The 20,689-nt window shown below is 41.9% G+C and overlaps 1 protein-coding gene across 1 annotated transcript in view; it reads right to left on the minus strand.

The window, feature by feature from the left end:
* Window positions 1-1,799: 1,799 nt before the first annotated feature.
* Grem2 (gremlin 2, DAN family BMP antagonist) overlaps window positions 1,800-20,689 on the minus strand; it is a 92,141-nt gene continuing 73,251 nt past the window's right edge. Inside the window, exon 2 of the mRNA XM_051186362.1 lies at window positions 1,800-5,223. Coding sequence (XP_051042319.1) covers window positions 4,716-5,222 — 507 coding nt within the window. The 5' untranslated portion in view covers window position 5,223 and the 3' untranslated portion in view covers window positions 1,800-4,715. The remainder of the gene's footprint in view (window positions 5,224-20,689) is intronic.

A 20,689-nucleotide genomic window follows, 5' to 3' on the forward strand; every position in this document is an offset into this window, starting at 1 on the left:
GTGGGGAATCTCATACTCTCAAATTCCACTAAATCAGGAAGACCTGTTTGTTGGTTTGCTTTCATTCCTACTTTAAAGTATCTGAGCAGCTAGGGAGCTGTGTATTAATTTCCTATGAATTGAAAATTACCTCCTGGAGAAAAGAAAGGTTATGATGAAAGTTTATGATTGTCAGTTGAGACCTTCTCAACTGTTTCAAACTGGGTGCTTGTAATGTCCTCCCTCCAAAAATGAAGTGGGCAACCAGCAAGGTATGTTCAAATGGGAGCTGCTATATTAATCACTCAGATTAAACAGGTTAGATAACTTTGAACAGATTGTCACTTGCTTTGGATAATTTCAATAGAACAGGTTTGAACTCAATAGCAGCAAGATGCTAGCTAAGAGCTGCCACAGCTCTGAGAAGATGTCACAGGAGGGCTGTGCCTTGCAGAGCAAGTATGCAGAAAGCAGCAGTGTGGATGGGTCTTCTGTCCTGGAAAGGTCCCAAAGATCAGAAGCAGCTGCAGAAGCATGGGGTTGTGGGTACTGAGGCAGGGATGAATCTGCTACTTGCAAGTATTGATCAAGTCCTGAAAGCTGGCTCAATCAAACTACTGGCTGTGCGAAGACTCAGGTGGAAGCCTTGTCCATCTCTGGCAAGTCTTGAAAGTCATCTGCATCCTTTCTCTTCTTCCTCTGTCAGCTCTCAGTGTTTTCTTCACACTGAAACATTAGACAGCCAAATTTACTCAGAACCAGGTGGGTGCTTATTGGCTGAGTTTGAGTATGTGAATAAGGTGAAAAGTGGGACCAAGTAAGGAAGAGCTGTCAAAACAAGTTTATCTATTCTAGGTACTATTGTGATCCTTGCAGGCCATTGCCTGATGCTTCCTATAGTCAAAGTTGTCAATTTTGTTCACTGTGGGCTTTTATTCAACAAGAAGTACTTGTTTGTTTGTTTCTGTTGTTCTCTGGCCTTCTTGTCAGAGCCCTGCCTCAAGTGGGCAGCAGCTTTCAGGAAGGCAAGGGCTCCTACCCCTATCATGAAACTTGGAATCTATAAAGTAGGAGACTCCGGAAGGGGAGCTCAGATAGCTGCAAGACACACGAGATCTCTCTCCAAGATATGGGCAGCAAACAATTGCAGGAGCTTAGGAGACTCTTCAGTGGAGGTGTGTGCACATTAAGCAGGTAGCCCCCAAAATATCACTTTCTGACCTGTCACCTATATTGGAGTGTGGTATTCAGTGATGCATCTATGGGAAGAGTTGTCCATTCTCTTCTAAGTAACTGCTCACCCATGCTCCTTTCAAAACAAACTCAGGTTAGACAGGAATAGAATGGTTTTCTTTGATCTGATGTCAAAATTCAATTGGAGATTAACAGATGTTCACATCTCTCCAGGAAAAGTCACACAACACAGGGGAATGAAAGGAGAACACAGAGAAGATGCTGTGGTACCCAGGGAACGAATCACAGAAGTGATGGGGTCCTGAGGCTGCTGAGTCAAAGAAGCTTTAGATGATTTACTTAAGATCTGCTCTTATCTCCCATGCAAACAATAATCAATGGCAATAGATCAATCAACCAATCACTAAGTAAATTTTCTAGTCTTACACTCTTGAGTTGTTCTCTCAGTATCAATAGTTCCTTTTCATTGACCTTACAACCTAAAAGTCAGCCAGCCAGCACTACAAACAAATCACTTTTAATGTCATGGATTGAAGTGGAATACCCTTGTTTAATAAACTAAGGTGAATTATTGTCACATTGAGTTTAAATCAAAAAGTCTGTATAGTGAATCACACATACAAAACTTTATTAAGATTTTTATGTTTTATTGATCATTGCATTTCTTAAATGGCAGATAATTCAACTTGCAGGAAAATGACAACACTGTGAACTGAGTCGTGTTTAAATTAAGAAATGTTGAAATCCGTGGAAAGTCAATGTAAAAGGAAGCAAAACTCAGTACAGTTTCTGGATTATGTAAGACACGAGTGTGGTGCACTGGCTACAAGAGAGACAATGAGACTTTCGGTGGACTTCTGTAGCATAAGTGTCTCAAAGTTTCCGCATTCAATATTTCATATTCCAGGAACACTGTGATTACATTCTTTATTCAGCTGGTGGCTGATTTGGGAAAGGCTAGAAGCACCTATAGACTTGGACTGCAAGTCTTCCCCACCAATACTTGTTTTTCAATGCTTGTTTCTGGTTCTCCTAGAAGATCCCAAGTCCCCAAGGACAGTTTGTGACATGGACCACTCCCAAAGGCTGGATAATGCACTCTGAGTTCATCAAGAACCCTGGTGACCCAAGAACACAAATGCAGAATTCGGCTTTTATGGCCACATGACACCCGGATCATATATAATCCTAGAGTATCTTTATTTGTACTATAACTTAATAGTATACCTATAAAATAATTACATTATACTTATAGCTTTTCTTCATTTATAAACAAGACAAAATTTAAATACAATTTGAGCCACTCGAAGGTAAACATTATACATACAATAACCCAAGAAGTAGCCTCAGACCACAGCATATCATATTGCTTTCATGGGAACACCCATGACTGGGTTCAAAAAAAGTGTCAACATGTGTACTTTGTGGGTTGCTAGCTAAACTCTTCCTCTACTCGTGTGGGTCCTGCTACGAATGTGATATGGGTGGGCTTTGCAGCTGGGTGTGAGACTCTCCTCCTCTCTGGTTGTACTAATCATCCTCCATTAAGGAAACTTAGATGTCTTTCACAGCTTGTCTGCTGCATGCTCTGCTATGGCTCTAGCTTGAGGTTTGTCTACTAAACGTGAAAATTGTAGCTCTGACCTTCAGCACCCACTTCACTTTTTGTCTTCATCCTAGGGGTCCCAGCCCTCGGCAATTTCTCCATTCTTCTTGCTTCTCTCTCCAGATTCCAGGCTGTGCACTCTCATTTCTGAAGCTAATACCCCCTTCAAAACCACAACATCTATGCTTGGGGTTTGCTGTGTTGCAGATGTAAGTAAACTAGAAAACTTGCATGACAACACAGGCAAGAGAGTCACTGATACATCCCACCCCAGCTCACCCCAGTCCTCTTCTCCAGGTGACAAGCTAGAGAGCCAGTACCACTACTGAGCATCTAGAAGTCTGAGTTTGACAGTCTCTCGCACACGAGGAAACCCACTCTTGGGTATGAGCATGCACTAGGAAATTACCAACCAAAGGATATTAATGCATTCTGCTCCCCACCAATGGCTTCTCATTCACATTTGTTAGATTCCATACATGTCCTTCACAGGGACACTTGTACAAGGAGGTTGAACTTGAGTGTAATTTTGAAGGAAAAAAGATTCTTTCATATCCTCCTATCAAAAGACCACACTATAGAGACTTCCACACTCATCACAAAGGGTGACTTAAGTTTTCTAGTATTTTTAGAAGTCTATTCTTTGCAAAGAATGCTATTTTCTGAGTGAAAGTTCACCTACATTACTACCCTCTATGGTTAATTTATATTTCTGCCTGTGCCACAAAGTGTCTCAATTCCATATATTTTTTTAAATGACTTTTAATAGAAAATACTTTTTGCTTAGTGTTATGGCAGTGAAGACAGTACAAGGTCTCATTTCACATGTGTGCATCAAGCATTACAACTTCCCAGCGATTCCTCTGTAGATGCTCTGTCCCAATCCAATTTTTACACTATGCTGCAATGTTTTTGTGTCTCCGGTGATGTCATATTCAAAGTAAAATCATGAGGTGTTGTTCCTCCTCCACTCTCAACCTGATAACAGGTGTGTGGCGCTGAATTGCTAGCCTGGCAGTATTTCCTGGTAAAATACCTTTTCTACAGATCATTCCCTGTTCTACTCCTTATTCAGATGGTGCTGCAAAATCAGAGTCCCAACATGTGAGTGGATACATGAATAGGTTGATAATACTTTTTAACAGATTTTTACACAATAGATCCATTATAAAAGTGACATTAATACAGAAACCCTTTGTATGGTAACAGACTGATGGCAGAAGGAATAGCATGTGCACCAGAGTCCATCTTGAGTCCACAGTTGGGGGCTACGAGGAGCAAGAAAAGGGGTGGTGGTGTCTAGAGGTGTGGAGGGTCTGGCCTGCTTAGCACGGTTCCTAGGGAAGTCATTTCCTGATCCACTCTACTCTCCTTGTCCTCGTAGGAATCAGGTTTGCTTTGGAGACCCCTTGAGGGTGAGCAACTCCGTTATGGACTCTGCCCCAGTCGACATCACAGAGGCCACTGAGCCCTGCAGCTCCCGGATCAGAAGAATGAATGCCCACACCACAGAGGTCTGGTGGCTAACAGAAGTTTGTGAAAGAAGAGTGGTGCATTCTTCACCAGAGGAGGGTTGAGCTGGAGTGTAGGATGTGGCCAGAGAAACACTGGCTTTTCCACATGGTGGAAATGTCAATGCCTTTTTTGACAGCGCATCGCCTGAAAAGTCCTGTCTGGTTTCTGAGAGTGTTTTCCAACAACTTCTGTGCCTGATCCACAGCCTGGATTTGGAGACACGAGTGTGGCCCAGGGTGGATCTGGGACATGATGACTTGCGGTCCACATTTGTGACAAGGACACTGGTAGCCCTAAGAGATGCATTTGCTGCTGACAGGGACACCGAGCAGAGTGTGAGTAGTAGGCTCGACAGAAGTGGAGGTGGTGCGACCCAGGGGCAAGGGCGCTCAGGGTTGAGCTGTGTCTTGCTCTGGTGACTTCACTGCTTGTCAGAGTCACTCAGGTTCACAGACATGCACCGGCAGTGCTTCACCTTCTGGATTTTCTTGATTCGGAAAGGGGGGTCGAGCCCAGGGCATTCGAGCTCCACGATGACTGAGGTGACACGTTGGGGTTTGCAGAAGGCGCAGGACTGGAAGGAGTCCTCCTCCTTCTTCACGTGCCGCGGGATGTAAAAGGAATTGCACTGGCCGTAGCAGAAGCGGTTGAGGATAGTGCGACTGCGGCACCCCTCCTCGCTCACGGTCTGCCTCAGTGGCTGTGTCTTGCACCAGTCACTCTTGAGGTACTTGCGCTCGGTGACCACGAGGGCCTCCTGGCTGGAGGCCAGCACCTCTTTGATCTGGTGATGCCATCTCTCTGAGTTGTTGCTGCTGCCATCCTTGTATGGTGACGGGATGGCGCCCGCAGGCCGGTTCTTCCGAGCTTCAGCTACCTTTACCAGCACAGCCACTAAGAGCAAGGTCAGCGAGAGCTTCCAGAACATCCTGCCAAGAGAAAACAGTTGGTTGAGAAGGGTTATGTAGTGACCATCTTTCCTTTTAGTATTTATGACTTTTAGTATTTAGTATTTATGATGCTCAGAGACCTGGAAGTCTGTCTGACATGATTAAACAGTACCACGGGAGTCAGCTGTGACTATGACACACTGTACCCAACAGCAAGTACCTTGTAGCACTGTTAGGAGAAGGCCGAGCTGTGATTTGAATGGGAAGCATCTCTTCATAGCTCTTGTTGTTTGAATACTTAGGTCCTAGCTGTAAGGCCTCGCTGATTGGAAGTGAGTCACTAGGGGATAGCTGATGCTCTTTTCTGTCTGCTATTTCCTTCCTCACTGCTGAAGAGTCCCACTCAACTCCCTGCTACAATACATTCCCTGTAGAGGCAGGCAATATCCCTTCTTACACTGTAAGCCAAAATATACCCTTCCTCCATTAAAAGATGGCTAAGCCGAGTATTTTGTCACAACAGGAAGAAAAATATCGTCTATGCAATAGTAAGTTGAATGATTTCAGAAAAATTAAAGCCAGTAGTGCTGATGTAGCCCAAAGCCAAGATGCATTTAGTAGCAATAACTGCACCGAGCATTGACCACCATACAGGTGTGCACATTATGGGTTAATGCTGGCTTAACTACTTGACATTGAAGTCTCCTCACAGCTTATTTGAGTCTTGAATCAGCCTTAGGCTCTACCTACCATCGAGTGCCTACTTTTCAACAAAGTAAACTGAGGCCTTGGTCCCAGATTGCATTCTTCAAATTCTAAGCTTAGGAGGTAATTTAATATTAGAATAACTGCAATTGATTTGTTCCCAAGTTATATCAGAAGGTTTCTGTTTCCTTTTACATGTAAATGAAATTAATAATCAGAGTTGCACTAAATAGGTATGACTGCTTTCCCAATTTCATGGATGAGGAAACAGGCTTGGAAAGGCTACCCAACTTGCCAAAACACTTGAATCTAGACATCCCAGTTCTGTAATCTAGGCTCCCATGAATATAACTAACTCTTGTAAAGTTTTGTTAAAATGCCTGTGCTAAATCACAGTGTGTATCACTGTTAGTAGTCCAGGTATAAGTGAAAAGTGGCTTTGTACATCATCCCAAAAATGATTCCTTCTGTCATCAGGTATTTCTGGAGAACTGATCCTAGCTTAAACACTATCAGAAGTTTTTTCAATGCCAGGGTTTATTTTTCTGTTACAGTTTTGCAGCTAAACATCCCCCAGATTCCATGTGAGTGCCCCAGAGTTTGCATGTGGAGGGTCCTTTAAGAGGTAAATCTAGTAGGAGGCCTTTAAGTCATTGTGGGTATGCCCTCGAAATAGAGTGTGAGACTGGGGTCTCCTCCTCTTCTCCGCCCCCCCCAATTAATTTATTGATATCAATAAAACATGGCATATCAAGTTGCAATAAGACTAATATTAATTAAGGCAGGCAAGGTAATCCAGTATGAGAAATAGGGTTCCAAAATCCAGCAAAAAAAAAAAAAAAATCAGAGAGAGCCCCTGCTAACACCGTTAGGAGTCCTACAGAAGACCAAGCTACACAACTGCCAGATATATGCAGAGGGCCTAGGTTGGTCCCATGCCGACTCCATACCAGCATCAGAACCCCAGAGGACCCCCATCCCCCATCCAGATCAGAAGCCATACACATACAAAGGCAGAACTTCAGTTCCAAACTTTTATTTTTGGGCTGTGATGATGTGAGCAGCTTTCTCTGCCACACATCCCTCCCTTGATCTGGCATTTCTCCATAGACTAAAACCTTCAAAACTGTGAGCCAAAACAGACCTTTTATCTTATTCAGTTGAGGTATTCTGTTTCAGTAAAGGAAAGCTAACTAATGGTCACAGAGGATGTGAAGGTATGAGGAAAATGTAACTACCGTGCTTGGAAAAGGAGTAGGAAGAGCCTAGGTAATTTGGTGTCTCTCAACCTCTGCAAAGCATGGGCAGAGGAGATGGCTTAGTGGGGAAGGGGCTTCCTGTGAAATCAGGAAGACTAGGGGTTAGATTCCCCAGAAACAGAGAAAAGAAAAGCCTGACATGAAGGTACATACCTGTGATTCCAGGCTAGAAGGCAGAGAAGGGGGAACCAGGGCTTCCTGGCTAGCAAATCTAGCTAATCAATGAGCCCCAGGTTCAGTGAGATCTTTTCTCAAAAGATAAGGTAGGGTATTAGAAAAAATTGCCCCAGTGATGGTTCTACCAGAAACACTGGCTAATGTTAGAGAATGTGGATGGCACTGACCAACAGGAAGAAACATTGAAGACCCGAGAGACAGGGAAAGGATTTGCTCTTTCCTGTTATAAAAACATTTGTACACCACAATTATTAAAATTTTAAGTCCAAATTTCTTTTAAGGGCCTCCTTGGTTCCACACATGAAGTGTCATATGAGAATGGCCACATTCCCAGCAGACCCATGGCAAGAGTTGAGACTTGGATTTGCTCAGCATATTGTATCTGTGGAGTGGTTTGTGATCCCCATAGCCTCTTAAAAGGAGAGTATTTTGGTTCTATTTTAATAATTTCCAAAATTATTAACATTCTAAGTAAACAAAACCAAAAATTTTCAAGTCTCAGCCAGGAAAGATTTATGGCCAGCCTGGTCCTTTGCTCCTAACTTCAACATCAGCTTATCCTGGACTCTTGATAGGCTTAAACAGCATGCTTTCTCCTTCAGCAACTTCTCACCGTTGTCAGAGAGAAGAGAGCTAAGACATGCCCAGATCGATTCGGGGCAGAAAGTCTTCGTGTGAACAATGTTCAATGTGGTGATTAGTAACAGGCGTTCTTTGAGCACTTTAAAAGGGCACGCAAACATCTGGCCTCCATCCCTGGAAGCTGTGTCTCCCAAGAACTGAGGAAGTAAAGCAAACTTCCAATTTTTAGGAAAGGGAAAGATACTGATGAAATCTCCACAATGGGGGCCAAGTCTGACTCTCCTCTCCTTCTCTTTTCCAAGACACACACACACTCTCTCTCTCTCTCTCTCTCTCTCTCTCTGTGTGTGTGTGTGTGTGTGTGTGTGTGTGTGTGTGTGTGTGTAATATCTCATTTCTCCTTCCCATGTAGCAATAAGAAGTTGGCCAAGGACCTGGCATCTCCGTACCAGAACAGGTAAGCCTGTTGCTTAACTGTTTACTTTCAATGACTGCTGGGAGGTGTCCTTATTACTTCAAGGGCACTTGAGGCAGCTTGCAATTCTGTAAGGGTCACAGTTGGAGAGAAGGTGCACATCTCTGCCTTCGGTTTATCATCTATCCCACACACATGTCAGAGGGCCAACTGGGACCTGCATTTAGCATTTCAGTGATGCCTGAACCCCTTTTCTATTCAGAGAAATGGCTGGCATTTAACCACCTCTCAGGAATGTTGCTGCGGCTGCCAGCAATGCCAGCACGAGGGTACTTCATTTAACTCTCACATCTTGTGTTTGGCTTGTATCAGAAGAAACTCATAAATAACTCCTGTTGGTTTTATTAACCATCTTTCTGGCCTGACAATGTTGTCAATTTGCAAAGTGTGCCAGGACTATAAATGCTGATGGCCTAAGCAGACTAGCTTGGCCCAAGTAGACTGTATTAAGAGAGAGAGAGAGAGAGAGAGAGAGAGAGAGAGAGAGAGAGAGAGAGAGAGAGAAAGCTGGTATTGGAAGTATTTCCCTTAAGTGAATGCCCTTGGGCCTGACCTTTGAAGCCCGAGCAGGCTACCCACTAGGCAGCCAAAGATAAAACAAGTCCCTTCTATCAGCTCTTCAAAGAAGGGTCTATGGCAGGAAACCTGTGATTTCTAGAGAAGGTTCAGCAGATGAGCAATAGCCAAAGATGCAGGCAAACTGGAGGCCCCACTCTCAGAGTGACCTTGCTGGATCATAGACATCAGGGCAGGAACGAACTGGATTGTGCGGGAGTCGATAATAGAATGGGGCCCAGTTATTTTCTGTATCCTAGGGATTCCAGAGCACCAGGGAAGGATGAAGGAAACCATTTGAGATAAACCTCTCCACTACCCACCTCTCCACTACCCTACGAGGCAGACTCTAACTCAGCAAAACAATGCAAACTCAGACCCCCAACTATGTTAACCACCAGGGATTGTTGTTTATAGGTTTCTACAGCCACAGCTTCAACAAACTTCATCTCTAATTTTGAGTCTGCTACTGGGAAGGTAATGTTTAGCTCCTTGTCTAACTCTCTTGAGGCACATCCCGATTTCCTTGGTCTCCAAGATCATCCTTTGCTTGGGGTTTCTTGTTCCTGAAACCACTTATCTCCCTCTGGCAACTGCAAACTGAGGCAAACTATGGCCCATGGGGCCAAACCAAACTTGAGGCTCTGTTTTGTAAATAAGCTTGTGTTGGAACATGCTCACGCCCACTCATTTACCTTTACACTATGCAGAATGAATAGTGAAGACAGTAACTGTGATGTCCACAAAGTCAAAGAATATTCATTATGTGGCCTTTTACAGAAAAGCTTTGCAAAGGTCCACTTCAAACACCAGCCATCCACAAAGTAGTCTTTCAAAATTTGTAACTGTTCAGTGCTTCATTGAGTGACATAGAGAATGCAATAAATCTTATATGCCAATCACCAAGATGGAAGAAGTATTGACATTTCTCATCTTTATCTCACAGTCTCAACTTTGAGAAAAAGTATTATGAATATATAGAGAGACAACCCCGCAGGACCCTCCTCTAACTCCTCTTGAATGTCCTCACTGAGATGACCAGCATTCTGCCCTCTACCATTCATTGCTTATGTTTTAGTTTATGCTTTATGCAAGAGTATTTTTGAAAGGGTGTGATAATTCCTTACATAAATAATATCACCATCTACTTTCCATTTCAGAATTGCATGCTTGCAATTTTACATCTGTGGGTACTTGCAGACATCTGTTCATCCCTCTCTGTTAAAATGGATCATATCCATTCATCTTACTGAGTGACTGCAGAGCGCTTCTGCTTGTGCTCTGGAGTCTATAGCGCTACAACTAACACTCCAAACATCTGTTTATTTATGCCTGCTGGTTGCAGATTTTTCCAGGAGACAAGGGGCAAATGCTGGGTCACGGGCTGTAATCAGCTGGAACTGGACTAGTTTCCATAGGTTGCTTTCCAAGCACTGATACTAGCACTCTTTCCCTGAGGTAAAATATGGGTCTCTGATTTTGTGCTGTATATACTTGCAAACGCTTGGTGTTACCACACATAAATTTTGCCTATCTGAAAAAAATAAATAGTAAAAGGACATTTGACTATTAATTTGAATGTCTCTGATTATAAGGTCACATCAAGTTCAAATGCAGTGATCCTCTGACTACAAAGGAGTGACTGCAATGCACTTGAAGCCAGAGAAGTTGAAATATTGTGAGAGGCAAACTCAGAAGTCCTCACTACAAATCTCTGAAGTGTCATGAAAAGACTCGGAAACGGCTAGCAATTTCAAAGCAGAAATATCAAAGCACCCCTCATGATACAGGAGTTTGAAATCCAAATGGAGTAATTTACTTTTCCAAGTGACATTGTCTGGGTCGAACTGACCATCATTTCATCCCAAGACCAATTCCATTTCATCTGAAAAAAATTATATTATGCTTTTAAAAAAGATTTTTCAACCAAAGAAAATATGATTTATGGTTATGTATTTTGATCTGTGGCTAGCAAATGTATCCGAATAATCAAAGTTCTTAATCTCTGAGGAAAGTGGTGGCATATAGTCGGAACAGGCAATGCAACCCCAAGGCAATATGACTACAGACTATTATATTCCATAAAGAAATGGACCAGAGAACTCTCTGGCAGCTGTGACATATATAGACAGGAGTGGCTGCTGTTTTGGTCCCATGCATCAGCATGGGAAGTATAATAGATTTCTGGACCTTGGATATGGTTCACTGCTGGCTTCCTCCATATTTCCCTTGATAAAATGGTGTTAATTATCACCCACTAGACCATGTTACTGTGAGGAGAAAAATGGAGCTGACTCTGGGATAACCTTGCTTTTACAAATAAAGCCTGTCTTGCCACTCGCTAACCATAGAGGTCTGGAGGTCTGTACAGACAGGAAGTGAGATAGCTGGGTGGAAACCGGATGTAAGGAGGGGGAAATAGGAACTTGCTCTCTTGTCTGTGGAAATGCTAAGGAAGAAAGGTGTGGTGATGACTTGTTCCTTCTTCTCTCTGATCTTTCAGCATTTTCCTCTATGTCTGACTTGATGGGAGATGTCATTCTGTAAATATGTTCCTCATACTGGTTAATGAATAAAGCACTGTTGGCCAATAGGAAAGCAAGATAGGCAGGACTAGGAGACAAGGAGGAAAGAGGAAGTAGGAAGGAGGAGTCAGCATGGAGAGACTGGGGAGACGAGACACCTGCCCCATTCCCCGGTAAGATGAGACCATGTGGAAATACATAGATCAATAGAAATGGGCTAATACTTAGGAAAGAGCTAGCTGATTAGAAACTAGTACCTGGCCAACAGCATTATATCAAATACAGAGTCTCTGTGTGTTATTTGGGGCTGGCACGGTGGCGGGACAAGACCAGCGGTAGGCGGAAATACCCTACTCTGGGTTTTTATTATGAAGACCAATTAAGAACTCCATTTACAGCTCACATCACATCACTGTCCAAGAAGTCTCTGTGAGTTTCATTTGAAAGGAAGAGAAGTGTAGTCTGTGAAGCATTTTGTAGCTAATGCCACTGTTCTCCCAGTCATCAGACAGTCTGTTACTTCTTTTTAGATAAGGAGTTGAGACTGATGCCCAAGAGGCTGGCCACAGCACACTGACTGCATTCAGCGGAGTCTTTCCTACCCTGTCAGGATGGTACTGTGTTCCTGGATTGCTTTTTCTCGGGCACATAGGAGAGATTTCTCCTGTGTACCTGTCCATAAAAGTCAGACCGGCCTGTCTAAGATGCTGTGGGAAGAGCAAAGTTTGCCTGCTAACTCTTCCTTCCAGATTCTTGATTTTGTTACATCACAGTTTTTAAGAGTGACAGCAGCTCATAATCATGTTTGATAAAGCCAAGCCAAACCCCATTACTTCCTCTGGAGTTCATGAGACTATGCATCTACTTTCTCTATATTTTTCCACTTTATTTCTTTTCTTCCCTCAACAGACTGACATTCCTCCGTAGGGCTTTTTTTTTTTTTTTTTTTTAATCCCATCTTATTCCTCATCCATACTTTTGACTTCAGCCAATAGCCTTCTGCTAACAAGTCTCCATTAATATGCCCACCTGCCTACCAAACATTCCCCAAGTCTCCTGTATCTGGGTCCCTTGTGTCCTATGGCTCTACGATAATTTCCTGTGCATCTGCTGCTCTCCTAACAGTCAGATCTCAGCGACCAACTCAGTGTTTCCCTTTAAGCCAGCAAACTGAGACTGCTTGTTTGCCACTTCAGAACTTACAGCCCTATTCACCCTCTAGAAGAACCATGCTCTGTTCAGGCCTTGAATTCTAAGTTCACTTTGAACTTGCTACATACCATGCTGTGGAAAGTTGGTTCAAGTCAATAAATTACCCTGTCTCCTTTCAGTTAATTGGTTTTGACATGGGTAGTTGTGCATCTCTGGGAAGTTTTTCCTAGATGAAATGAGACCTGCCCTGAGAAATTACTAGTGCCAATTTTTTCTTTCTTTCTTTCTTTTTTTTTTTTAAATTTGAGGATTTTAATGCCAGTCCTAGTAACACCTGTCAACTTGACCTGGCATAGACTCACTTGAAAAGAAGGGCTTAATTTATTGCTTTTATTTATCATGTTGACCCTTGGTAATGTCTTTGAGGCATTTATTTATCATATTGACCTGTGGGCATGTCTGTGAGGCATTCTCTCTCTCTCTCTCTCTCTCTCTCTCTCTCTCTCTCTCTCTCTCTCTTTAAGATTTTATTTATTATGTAGACAGCATGTTTGCCTGAAGGCCAGAAGAGGGCACCAGATCTCATTACAGATGGTTGTGAGCCATGATATTGTTGCTGGGAACTGAACTCAGCACTTCTGGAAGAGCAGCCAGTGCTCTTAACCACTGAGATATCCCTCCAGACCCAAGGCATTGTCATAATTGCTAATTGGTATAAAAGGCCCCAACTCCCTATGGGGGTACCATTCCCTAAGCATAGACTATGGGCTGGGAATAAATGTCAAATAAACTCTTTCCTGCCCTTTATTGCTTTGGTAAAGTTACTTGTCAGAGCAATAGAATGGAACCAGAACAATGTCCCAGGCTGTGGAATCCCCCTCAGGGGTATGCATGTAAGTCAAAGTATCTGACTTATGCATTACAGAGTACAGCAAGAATGTTTCTGGTTGTGTTGACAGGCTCAAGAATCCAGCCAGGTTTGGTTACTTTGGTTACTGCCTGCTGACCTCTTTGCTTGATATTTGCAAGATCGATCTTCAACTTTTAAGTCATATCAGCTTTCTGGAAAGTGGAAATGATACTTGTCACACAGTCTTCAGCTGTTGAGTTAGTACATATGTAGCCATCACGCGTAGGAACTCACCTTTGAAAATTCCTTCTACCAGTTGCCTGTGATTCAGTACTCATTGTTTAGCAGATTCTTTATTCCTTCCATTTTAGACTGCTGTCCATTCTTTAGACCACTGCCTCATGTCCTCTGCAATCTCTTCTCTAAGGATTACAGGAATTCTGTACCCATCTTTAAGCAGGCATGTGGTCAGACCATACTGGTACTCAGGATGTTGTATATTCATGGGAAGCTAAATAGTAACCGGTACACAGACCCTCAAGCTCCATGTGCTGCTTCTCTCCTAAGAAATTGGATAGGAAATGTGCCTAGTTTGAAACAAACACCTCTGCTTCTTGCCCCTGTGAGTGTCCCCTTCTGTCTGTGGACAGAAAGGGGTTGGTCCCATCCAACCCCACCTATATCTTTGCTTGGTCTCCTCTTACTTCCTAGAAACCAGAAGCATCCATTTACAAAGCCCACATAACAAAAACAGCTCCTCACATGGGACATCCCTAGAAAGAGGCAAGCCAGGGAAATGTACAATTCTAGGTTTAACAACTAGTTACTAAGTTCATAACATATTTATATTATTTAGTCAACTACTGTTTTTGACTAAAATGATTAATCCACAAGAAATTTTTAATATTTTAAGCTTTATGGCCACTGAAGAAAAGTTAAAAACCCACGTGCTTACTTTCTTAAACTGAAAAGAAAGTCAGAATAAAAGGTAAAAGACTTACAAATATAGAGTCTACTGGGAAAGCTAAAATGAAACATGAATTTAAGAAGAAACGGAGATTACAAAACATTTTCTTTAAAGAAATATTATATACATACTTTAAAAAATGTAATAATACATATGAAATACCTATGGTATTTAGAGACCTCTGGGGGGGGGGTACTAAGACAGTATTTAGAGACCTTTAGTGATGTTAAGAAGGACTTTAGTTTGCAACACTCAACTTGTGATAATGACACACTGCAAATTTTAGATATCAACAACAACAACAAAAAACACATAGGTTATATTTAGAAATAGTGATGTTGAATAGTCATACAATAATGCATATAGAAGTCTATTTTTAAATTGCATAAATATAAAAAGTGCACTAGTAATACTGTGCAAGAACAGTAAGTCACCCTTCATTTCTTCGGTTCATAAAAAAATTATATCCATATATAAATGTTAGGAAAGAGCTCAAGCTCCATTCCTCTCTGATTCATTCACTCATGTCTGTCAAATACTGCAACCTCTCTTCCCTGACAGTTTTTCAAAATACTTAGTTGGCTAATGGGTCTGAAGAGAACTGGAAAACCCTGTATTAAGTAATCTAATTGAAACAAGAAGTCTGGTTTGGTTGGTGTTACTTCTCGGGCTCTCTGCCTCCTTCCAGTTAGCTGCTATTGACAACTGATGGTGAATTCAGACAAATTGGAGGGCAAATCCAAGGCTTTGGACCAAAGAAAACAAACATAATCAGAGACAACCAGGAGACTTGAAGCATGCCAGTGGAGATGGAGTTATGGAAAAACTGAAGAAAAAAGTGTTGAAAACACATCAGAAATGAATACCAAGAGTAAAACCACTCTCCACTTACATGTCCTCAATAATTGGCACTTTTGTTAAAGCTGTGTTCATTAACTGACCCATTTGTTCATCATCAATGCTCTGTGAACCTCCATAAATTGTGACACATGAAGGGAATTAATAGCATCCTAGATCAAAAAAAAATTGTAACCTTGGAAATTGGAGATGATGTGATTGCCTTTTTGAAAGAGCCATGAAATCAAAACTGCTGGCCCAAATCAAAGGTATATGGGGACAGAAAGGGAGGAAAAAATTGAGAAATTTAGCTTTTAATAGACTCAAGAACAAGGAAGAAATTAAAATCTAGGTTATGTGCATCTATCCAATGGATGTTGTGGGGGAGGAGCTGAGTATTTACTGTAAGAGACAGGCAAAGAGATATTCCATGAGGACAGGAAGTCTATATGCACTAGGAAAGAAACTTCGACGCTTAGATAGGCTGCAGGAAGTTCTACCTGGCTGTGTAGTGGCAGAAAGAATGGGTTACCTGTAAGCAGAAGAGAACTGGGATGAGGATGTGGGTAGAATTCTTGGACAAACAGATGTTGTGGGGTATTTGTTGTTGTGTTGTTGTGATTGATATAATAAGAAGGTGAACAGCTTGCTAGGCATTGGTGGTGCATGCCTTTAGTCCCAGAACTTGGGAGGCAGAGTCAGGTGGATTTCTGTGAGTTCGAGGCCAGCCTGGTCTACAGAGCTAGTTTCAGGACAGGTTCCAAAACAATACAGAGAAACCATGTCTAGAAAAAGAAAAAGAAAAAAAGAATAAGAAGCTGAACAGCCAATATCTAGGTGGAAGATACAAGCAGGATTTTCAAGGAGAAAAAGAAAGAGGAGGAGGAATCTAGGCATACAGGAAATGCTAGGAGACACAGAGAGGCAATGTCATGTGATAGAACATAGATGAATATAAATGGGTACAAGAGCTAATGAGGAGCAAGTCTAAGCTATGAGCTGAGCTTTCACAATTAATAAGAAGTCTCCATGTCATTATCTGTGAGCTGGCAGCCCAAAGAAACACCCAACTACAAACAGCCTTTCCAGTGCAGTGCAGAAAGGAAATCCAGGAGGGTGACCTTGCAAAAACAGGAAGAACAAAGGCTATCAGAAGCTAGGTGAGGCAACATCTGTGAAATTTTCTGTCACTGGTGAGCCAAGGAAGCTCCAATGAACCATTCCAAACCTATGGTCACACAGATGGCCCTGGTTAAACCCAGTGAGTCCCAAAACAAATCAGAGATGTGAATGTGGAAAAGAGGGTGTCTAGGGAAGTATGTGGTATGACAAGGGAGATTAGATATGGTTGAGAACAATTTAGAATGTATTATATACATGCATGGAATTGTCAGAGAAAAACAAATTTAATTAGTAAAAAACAAGTCTTTCCTGGATGGATATGTTTGGGTACAGCTTGATGGATGGGTTCTGGAGAACGCAGATGTGGGCAGGAGCAACATTGCAACAGGGAGCCTAGTGGTGGTGGCACACGCTTTTAATCTTAGCACTTGGGAGGCAGAGACAGGCAGATATCTAAGATCAAGGTCAGCTTTGTCTACATAACAAGTTCCAGGAGAGTCAGGGCTACATACACAGAGAAACCCTGTCTCAAAAAACAAAGCAAATAAATAAAGATTGCAAGATTGAAACAGGGAAGGTATGAAGGCAAGGGGCTATTAATCTGCTTTCCAATATTATTGATATCCTCTCAAACATTTAAGAACTAAGTAAGTGGGCTATTAAGAAAGCTAGACAGTGGTTTTCTTCCTTTTGATGCTAAGGATTAAATACAGGACCATGTGCATGCTCTCCTATCACTTACATATACTCCCAACCCTCTTTCATCCCAATAATGGTAGTGGGTTATAGTTTACTTGTCGTACCCTTCACCCTTTTAAAGCTCCAGACAATCAGTTGTTCACTTTCTGTCTCTACATACTTACCAATTCTGGACATATAAAACTAGTATTTTTCAGCTCTAAGGAGATTTTGTAATAAGTGAAGTGCTTGCTGAACAAGCAAGAAAACACAAGTCCAGTTGCCAGCACCCATGTAAAAAGCTGAGCATGGAGGCACACACCTTTATAAAAATCCCTGCACTGGGAAGGCAGAGGCAAGCAAATTCCTGGGGCTTTCTGGACTGCCAATCTAAGGACTGCTCCTGAGAAATGATGACCAAAGTTGACTTCTGCTTTACAATATCATATGCACACATATGAATCGACACCTATACAAATGTGTCTGGTCACACACAAGAACACACACACATTCCTTCACATAAACACATATACATTCTTCTTCAGCTTTTTTTCATTTTATAGGCTCTGAACCATAATGAAAAAAATTCAAGCAGAGTCACCTTGAGGCAATAGCCAAAATGAAACAAATATTAAGCTGGTTTGTGGCCTTGATTGAAGTTCTGTCTACATTTCCTGAGATTTCTTTTGTCTCCCCACTGGTCAATCTTCTCCAGCATAGTTGACTTACTGGTTCTCTCTGGCAGAAAACTCCATGAGAGTAGAACCCAAGTCTATCATATTCCTATAATTTAGCATATGTCTCACCACATAAAATATGGACAATGACTATGTATTGAACAAATGAATGGAGATCAATATTTTTTGAGAAATTACAGATGTTGCATTTGCTATTATTCAAACATCCAGACCATAAGTGATATTTGAGAAGGAAAAAAATCTGGGAGGTTAAAGGCATCATTCCTTTGCTTTTTATTTGGGAAATACAGCAAATTTAAGTGTACCGTTCATGCAGCAAATATTTACTGAATGCACATGTGCTCATGATGTTTGGTGTCCTTTCTGCATTTTATAACTCTCTGTTTAGATCTTTGCTTAGATCAGCCTAATTATAAATAATGTAAACAAAATGGACTTCCACTGAACTTTTAAAGTATTTGCAGAGAATGTTTCTTGTTAACATCAAACAGAACCACTTTTACCTTAAGCCAAGCTTATCAAATACTTTCTAACATATTGTTTCCAAACAAATATTGGCACATCTTTCCCAAGAGCAAATTTCATAATATTTGTTATTGGTGTGCAATACAAATTCAATAAAGACTCTTGTGTTCCTTAAATGCTGCTGTGAAGCAGACATACCTGAGAACTTACTAGAAAGGCAGATCCTGAGTGCATATACTGGGAGGAACGCTGACACTCACGATCTGAGTTAGAACCTGAGAGAGAATTAGGGTTCTTTATGTGCACCCCTACTCTAAATCACAGTCAAGAATATTTACCTAAACTGTAATTATCTGAGATCTGGTCCACTGGCAAGGGTAAACTTCATTAATCCTGTCTTCATTAATAAGAATCAGAAACAAAAGAGCCGGCATATGAAGTATGCATGGTCAGCATTGATGGAAGCTGAGGTCTAACAGCTCTTCAGACTGCTTGCCTGTGTTTAAGCAAAGCATTTCTTCAGTGTGGTGGTGGGGAGATGGGCAAGAGATCAGCGCTTTCACATAGTATCCCTTTCTTATAAAGCCTGAGTGTCATGCTGTCCAGATGATTACCAGCAAAGCTAGTAAGAACCCAAGAATCTGGCTCACTGTATCTCACTCACCCATGTGCAGAGCCTTTCCCAGGAACCAGATCATGTGATGCTGCCAGGCCCCCCACCATCTCCCCTTTCCTGTACTTTTCCATGATGCTCAGGTCATTTTCAGACAAGATACATCTGTGGAAAGATCAAAGAGCCAAGCAAGAGAGAGAAAGATGGCTCAGTGGCCACAGTACTTGCCTAGACAAGCATGAAGGCTGAAGTTTGGATCTCCAGCATCCACAAAAAAAGTCAACACATGTAATGGCCTGCCAGCAATAACAGCACTTGGGAGGTAGAGATGGGAACCATGAGGCAAGTAGGCTTGCTGGAATAACCTAATTCTCAAGATATAGGATGAAGAAACCCTGCCTCTGTATATAAAGTGTAAATAATTTTTTAAAATGCAATCCAACATTCTGACCCTCTATTTATTTATTTATTTATTGGTTTTTTTTTTGAGACAAAGTTTCTCTGTGGCTTTGGAGGCTGTCCTATGTTTATTTTAATTACTGTATATAAGGAGGTGTCTTAAGAATAATTCTGTAGCTCAGCTCAGAATTTTGTTATGCCTTTCTTTTATGATTCTATCACAAGTTCTTGGTGAAATTATTGCTGGCACCTGATCTGTCCCCAGGCTTCCCCATTCTATAGAAGCTTCTACTTCAGTATTTTCTTCTACCCATAATCCTCAGCAGATGTTTTCCATGAGCCTACTATATGCCAGGCACTGTTATAGGCACTAGACACACAATACATAATATCCCCCTTTTCCTAGGTGTTACTCTTAGTGATTATGTTTCAAATAGTGTTTAGAGTTTAGCAGCCAAGAGGAGCCATCCCATGGCTCAGAAGGGACGGGGAATGTATCTCATTGGTTTAGTGCTTACTCAGCATGTGCATGTAGGATTTGACCTCTAGCTCCACACAGACAAACAGCGATGAATCTCGGGGCTGGACATAATGACCTATGTTTGCTATCCCCATATTGGATTGAGGTTCAAAGACACCCTGAGCTGCATACTAAGCTCCAGGCTAGTCTGGGCTATACAGAGAGAAAGGGAGGGAGGGGGAGGAGAAAGAGAAAAGATGCGGACCAAATCATGGACAGCTTTATAGATTGTGATAAAGTGGGGACTATGTGGACTTTATTCTGTGCTTAGTGAGAAACACAATATGGCATTTAAAGCAACAAAGTTCCAAGTTGTAATTTGATGCCTTGAAAACCAAGAACTCAACTGCTCTGTAGAGAATTAAAGACTTATGGGAGAAGAGCACAAGAGGCATTGGAATAATCTAGATGACAAAACAGTGGCTTTGGAGGCTAGGATGGTAGTGATGGACAAGAGAAGCAAATGGCTGTGAAGCATATTTCAAGGACAGGAAAGCAGGGTAGAGGAGTATGATTACAGATCTTGGAGAAAAAAACAAGAGCTGAAAATAATGTCCCCTGGTCACAGAGAACCATGCTGAGAAGGAAGCAGCAGAGGAAAAAGACTGCAAAGGAACCAGAAGTAAACAAGATAAATACTGAAAAAACTGTGCCACATAGACCAAGAAGTATCTAGGAAAGGTGTGTCACCTGGTCACAGTTCTACTGAAGTCAAGCAGGCAGAGAAATGCCCCATTGATCTAGGGAGGAAGGTCATAGCTAACTTTCAGAAGTGTAGTTTTCATACAGATGGAAACCCAATAGATCTTCTTGAGGACACCATTAATGGCTCCAGTGAGTTCTATACCCACAATGATCATCAAATCCTTAAAGGTCTATCAACCTGGTAATGTCCTCCTTCCTACTTTAGGCTATTTATTACATGC

The sequence above is a fragment of the Phodopus roborovskii genome, unplaced genomic scaffold (assembly GCF_943737965.1).
Source record: "Phodopus roborovskii unplaced genomic scaffold, PHOROB, whole genome shotgun sequence".
NCBI lineage: Eukaryota > Metazoa > Chordata > Mammalia > Rodentia > Cricetidae > Phodopus > Phodopus roborovskii.